Here is a 6,475-nt window from a genome sequence, read left to right as displayed (position 1 = left end):
ACACCCATTTTTATTCGGATATATTCTTTTTTGACCCACTGACAATAACGGCAACCAAAAATACACAAAGAGGACGCATTTTTGCTGCAACCGATGTATTTATATGCTGGGTAGGGCTTGTTGTTCGTTAATCAAAATTACATATTGTTTGAATCACTGACGACGTCTCCGAGATCAAGGGTTGACAGGGGTAGCATGGGTATTCCATTCACCGAACAAGAAAACAAAGACGACATTCAAATTGATTACTTCCACTTTCACAAAGTTTAATGAGCTTTAAATTATAGACTCTACTATACACAATATCTCATTAGTATATACAATATATATCTGCATAAATAATAATAATCAATAACCATTTATTATTAACAATTAACACCGTTTTCAAACCACACACGCACATTCTTTGAATCTAGTTTTTCACATAAGATTCTATGGATGTTTGGGAAAGTAATAGGAACCTTGTCTTGACACGTTTCAGCGCCAACAGAAATATCTCCAAAAACTTTATTTTCCATAGTGAATCAATAATCTTGCTTATTATTTCAAATAACTGGACTAGTTGAAGGACTGACATTGTTTTCACAATTTTTATCATTAATTGATTACAGCGTTTATATTTCTTTCATTATTTTCCGTACAAAATTTCTGATCAACATGACCTATTCGTAACAAATATAAATCTGGTTTAATTTACATAATATGATAATATCAATTATAATAATTATCATAATAATATATAATAATGATAATAATAAAGATATCGTTGAAGTTAATAGACAAATGATCTATCACAAAACAGCACTATACATCCATATAATGTACATACACTCAAGGTTATATCTTCGTGTCATAACGATTCATTTCAATATCAAATAAACCTTCTTCCGATTTAACTTTTTAAAAACCCTAAAGTTGTTTTTTACCCTGCATTCAACAAATAATTACAATCAATTAAGTTCCAATAAGATTCAACGAGGTTTCAACAGATATTTTTCATGATGAATACATATATTTACAGTTCACACACCGATGTACATGTTTTGTACATTCAAAGAGTCTACCTGCCCTCGTGGCTGCATCGGCTAAATTAACTCAAACCAATCTAAGCTCATTTTGTTTGCTCCTATGACCATACTAACTAAACAAGACTAGTTTAAAGGATTATTCTGGAACCGGGCCTTGGTCCCGATCTTTGTAACTTAAACTCACCGGGTGCCTTTCATCATGATGTGTGACTCCAAGAATGTCCGGAGGGAGGATTTAGTTTGTCCTTGGAGTAATTCAGTCCGATTACTCCAAGGCTTGTCTTATGACCTAACACACATAGTAGCACACATTTGTACATAGTAGCATTTGGTAGTTTAAAAGGCTAATAATATCATCATTACACAATATGGAGCACCTTAATTAGGACATATGTACAATAATTTACAAACTATTCACAATCAGTTGAAAATTTTATCTCAGTTAAAAAAATTGTCAGATACTCATTTTATCGTCAATTCAATATTAATTCTTTATAAGCCGTTCATAGTTATGAATGATACGATATGCTTGATTGATGACTGGTTTGAAAGGGTCTTATACGTTTTAGCTATTCTCAAATTGAGTTCAACCAATTTGACAATATCAGAAATATCGTAGATAGCCAATTTTTGGTAAGTGCTGTCAACTGATCTTAACACATGTGATGTTCTGATGGTAGAATGATACAGGAAACGTACGGAGAAGAGTTCTAACACAGTCACACAAAAAATTGGTCCATTTTCCGCGCCAGTCACCCAATGCTGAAAAATGCAAAAATACAGACTATTTCAATTTTTGAATATTTTTTACCGTTACCGTTAAAACATTGTTTAGGTTAGATTATGACCCTGTTACAGTGAGCGGAAAAAGAACAATGAATTTTTTGAGGTGGATATATTCAACTTACTCTAAATCTTAGAAATAGTACTCGTCTTTACTATGCTTTCCTTTCTTCTTATCCTTACCGCTACCGGTAGGCGACGATACCCGCCCGGAACCCTTACCCTCGGCTAGTTTCAGCGGTAAACCCAACGGACTACCGGGCGACGATTTCGTACTTCCGGTCGGCGACGATTTCGACGTCATGCCGAATTTACCGGGAATTTGCGAAATCAGATTCGGACTGGAGCTACTATGCTGCGGAGGTTGAGGCATCGACGACGACGACGTAGATGACTGAAGTTTATTAGGAATCTGTTGTTGAACAGAAATGGCAGTTTGTATCGATGATAAACTACTGCTGCTGTTACTCGAATGTAATCCCGATAATTGTAGCGGTAAATGTTGTTTGATGCCGCGTAGTTTCTGTTCGTTCGTCGCACTCAGTAAATGTATCGGTAAGTCTTTTCGCGACGCGGACGGCAACACGTCCGAACGCGGTCGCTGAATTCTCGGATCGGGATCGCGGAAACTGCCGGTATGTTCGGGTTTTGAGCCGTGATGAAACGTAGAGTCTTCCTCGTTTTTACTGAATTCAGCAGAAGCGCTTCTACGATGGTTGATTGTCGGTGAACCGGATACTGATAGTGACGATGTACCTGACAATGTTTTATGCTGTGAAACCTGTTCGTTATATATATCCCACTGTTTTTGAAGTACGTCCTTTCTCTTTTGAAGTTCATCGTGTTGAGCCTTCAAATCAGTCTGAAATAGATTGAAAAATTCCATTTAGAATTGCAGCCATTTGTGGAGAATTAGTCTTTTTAGCGATTTCAAAATGTACCTTTTGTTTTTCAATCTCCACCATTTTCTCATCGAGTGCGGCATATTGTCGGTCTATTTTCTCGCGATCTTTCTCTTTTTCTTTCTCCCAAAGTTCACGTTCTTGACGAATAGTTTCCTATGAATTCGAATCATTCATTGTTAACTGAACTGGATGAATCCCAACTCAAAACAGTATACCTAACTCAAGCTCACACTCACCTGAAGATTTCTCAGCTCTTCTAGCTGTTGATTATGCTTATACTGTCCCTTCTTTTCTTGCATTATCTTATGATTTTCTGCCGTCAAAGTACTAATTTGTGACGTAGCCTGTTGCAACTTCACTCGATTACTAGAATATCCAAAAAATATGAAATGAAATAAAGATCGATGTCAAAAGTTATGATGTAGGTTCCCCCGGTAAGGAAAACTGCACTGCAATGTTCGAATCGGACTGATCTGGTATCGAAATTGTAGATATTTCTAAAATCTTGTCTTCTGATCGAACAGTCTGGCGAACAGACGCTTACCTTTCAACTTGAGAATCGTACTGGGAGAATGATTTCTGTAAATGATAGAACAACATTGCGTGATCGGCTTATTTATAACTAACAGATTATCAGCTGAATCATGTGTAAAGGAAACAACTGATGATTGACTATATATAGACATGTGGAAAATACAATACGATCACAGCATGAGGTCTACAGGAAATCAGTTATGCATTTGTTTAGATAAAACTCCACGAAGTCACGGTATATAAACAATGATATCGAGTTAATTGATCGTAGGCGAATATAACACTTACACACGGGATTTTTTGGTAACTAGGAAAACCCCATCGAGCCGGATTATGATTATTCTTACTAAATGATCGTTGAATTTACCTTTCAAGATAAATTTAGAAAAATTGAATTTGACTACAAAAATTATGTTGTCAGCACCGGTGTATAGTTTCGAAGCGGAATTATACTGTGTTACATGAACTTATCGTTTTTAATGACCCGTCATTCATATGAAAAATGAAGGAGAGTTCGACATTCCGCCGTTCTGAAACAATATGTTTCTCTTCAGGATAAAATCGCATGACACAATTAACATTATTAGCATGATTAATATCGACAGATTTCCTGTTCATATAGGAAGGTGTAATTAACTCATATAAGGGAACCATAATTCTACTCGTAGTTTTTATCAGGTATAGAGGAGTCCGTCGTTAATTAATTTTCAAATTAAGGTATCTATAAAATGCTTTGCTCTCTCATGATGAAAAGAAGTCATCGATAAGATAGATCTGCGGTGTTTCTAAGAATCAGAATTTTCCATATTATCTCAATTACACGTAATCAGTATTAGGGTTGTCTAACATATTTTTGTGGTTATAACAGTTCTCTGAAAAGTTCATTTCTTAGTACAAAAAAAAAGATTAGTTAGGAGAAATAGTAGAATGACAAAATACGTATGTTTATTTGACTTCAAGTTCAAGGGTTTTGGCAGAAATAAAGCGTACAATAAGAGTGAAAGTATTGGTGAAGTGTTTTGTTTAACAAGCAATCTATCCTCAAATCAACTATAATACGACTTGTCTGTGATATCGGTCGCATGTTTTTTGACAGATTTTTAGATCAAATATTCCCTGAAAACCACACAATCAAGACAACCGCAAACCGAAAGCAAACAATTTTCAGTCCAATTCTGTCAGGTTTTCATAGTTCCACCGACAGATATGCAGTGATTATCAGCGAATTTGTCTGGATATGTCTGTATTTACATTTCAGTAGGAGACATAAAAGCAAATAGTTTCAAGTTTAGTGCGGATTTTCTTTTTATAGCTACCAGGTATTATCAGAAGCGAGAAACATAACCGAAAATCACGAGATCTAAAATATGAAAGCTCCTTAATCAGCGAAGCTTCGAGGTTGACAAGAAATGCTTACCAGTAACTCGTGTACATTTCTAGCCAGGTATACTAGAGTCTGCTCTAATTCTGTGCTCAACTGAGGGAAAGATGTAAAAGTCGCCGCGATTGCTTTATACGAGACACCGACATCGCCGATAAAACTCGGATGTTCTGTAGTGGCCATGGCGCCATCCGCCGGTGGACTGCCATCCTTTTCTCCGTGTGGTTTTAATATACCTTGCAGAAAACTCGTACTTAACCGGCGGTCGTTTCTTTCCTGCTGAAATAAATAAACAACATTGGCGTAATATTAAATCACAATTTCTCAAAGTCCTCTCATGCAAATGGAGAAAGCTAGGTATAAATTTGAATACGGAAGGTTACATAATTTTCGCAATTGCCCCGAATACAATATCAGTCGAAATCGATATTATATAATATAAATGGATACTTGTTTGTGAGTTCGTTTAGATATTGAAGAATTAGTTGGGTGCCTTATCTTAGAACAAGCAGTAACCCATACTGTGAAAACAGTTTCTGGTGAAAACATGCAACATGAACAACGTGTCCGAAGATATAACACAAAGATGAATTGCGATACATATGCAAATAAACAGGTAAACATATTCAGAGGACATTCGCGGAAATGATCTTTCATAACTTTGTGACAAAATTGGTAAAATACGTGTATTTCTTAAGGGGCAACAACACATCACCGGGATAGAACAGTTAAGATTTCATCGATAGTTCGAAATATTGGTCCGACGATTGTAGAGGGAAAGTAATTGGTGATACATGTCTGTGCTGTATTGACTTTTATCCACACTTCATTGACTCCATCCACAAGATTGATGACAGTATATAAAATGATGAGAATGAAATGTATATGTGTGTAAAATTGAATGTGGTTGTGTATAGAGCGAATAGCCAGCCAGCCTAAGGTAAGAGTTTCATTGGATACATGCAGCGGCACAGCCCATCAGGTGTATACATACATCGATTTAACATCCAAGCATAGACATATATACTAAAGCTCGCTATCATATATGCCTATGGTCCTACGAGATTACCTTTTTATTCTCTTTGTCGGCGAGGCCAGCACTACCCCGACGCATATTCCATAGCTATATAGAATAAAATCAGCAACTTGAAGCTCAGCTATAAACTCACCCTTGCTTTAATCAGATAAATCAGCTTACTGAAGCTATGAAGCTATACTCAGTGTGTGCAGTTTTTAATACTGTCTAATTTAAAGCTATAAAACGTCACTGATTGCTATGATATCGTTGCGTGTGCACCTAACTGAATTATTCTTGGTTTGAAATAAGGGTGATGATACATACATAATTTAGGTGCGTGTTGTAAATTTGGGGGAATAATGTTAATATAGAATCGATAAAAGAAGTAACGATGGGAACGACGTCTTCGGTCTTTAAGATTAGAAATATACCTTTGAAGTATCGACGGTCAGTAATAAATCCGAATCGCTTTCCTGACGATTCAGATTTTGCAAGCTCGCGCTGCGACCGGCGGCGTCTTTCACACTTTGATATATACCCGCTTTCATTTTGGAAGGAAATCCTAGAAATGTAGATTTCACAATTCAAAATCAGCTATTGCCCTAGAGAAAGATTTTCGCATAAGTCGCGATCACACGGAGAAGATTTGGCCGGGATTCAAATTTGGCCCGTGCCAAAATAGAAAGCACGTTTACATGTAAACCACTCACTTGATACAAAACAATGCTTAATCATAGCAAAGTGAGTCACTTCAGGAACGAGTTGCAATTCACACACTTTGACCTGTACTAAAATTTGGCTCGGGCCTGGTCCGACGTTTTTGGTC

The 6,475-nt window shown here is 36.5% G+C and overlaps 1 protein-coding gene across 9 annotated transcripts in view; it reads right to left on the bottom strand.

Annotated features, from left to right (window-relative positions):
* Positions 1-254: 254 nt before the first annotated feature.
* LOC141906481 (uncharacterized) overlaps positions 255-6,475 on the bottom strand; it is a 73,290-nt gene continuing 67,069 nt past the window's right edge. For 6 of the 9 annotated variants that reach the window (XM_074795788.1, XM_074795795.1, XM_074795790.1 and 3 more), the window contains 8 exons: positions 6,081-6,211; positions 5,701-5,754; positions 4,668-4,910; positions 3,261-3,295; positions 2,953-3,082; positions 2,753-2,869; positions 1,937-2,673; positions 255-1,790 (listed from right to left, as the gene is read on the bottom strand). In XM_074795788.1, the coding sequence (XP_074651889.1) occupies positions 1,945-2,673; positions 2,753-2,869; positions 2,953-3,082; positions 3,261-3,295; positions 4,668-4,910; positions 5,701-5,754; positions 6,081-6,211 (1,439 nt within the window). In that variant the 3' untranslated portion in view covers positions 255-1,790; positions 1,937-1,944. The remainder of the gene's footprint in view (positions 1,791-1,936; positions 2,674-2,752; positions 2,870-2,952; positions 3,083-3,260; positions 3,296-4,667; positions 4,911-5,700; positions 5,755-6,080; positions 6,212-6,475) is intronic. The other 3 variants (XM_074795789.1, XM_074795792.1, XM_074795794.1) reach the window with 3 other exon arrangements.

This window comes from Tubulanus polymorphus, chromosome 5 (genome assembly GCF_964204645.1).
Source record: "Tubulanus polymorphus chromosome 5, tnTubPoly1.2, whole genome shotgun sequence".
Lineage (NCBI taxonomy): Eukaryota > Metazoa > Nemertea > Palaeonemertea > Tubulaniformes > Tubulanidae > Tubulanus > Tubulanus polymorphus.
Note: the sequence above shows the minus strand (reverse complement) of the source record. Positions and strands in the feature narration are given on the sequence as shown.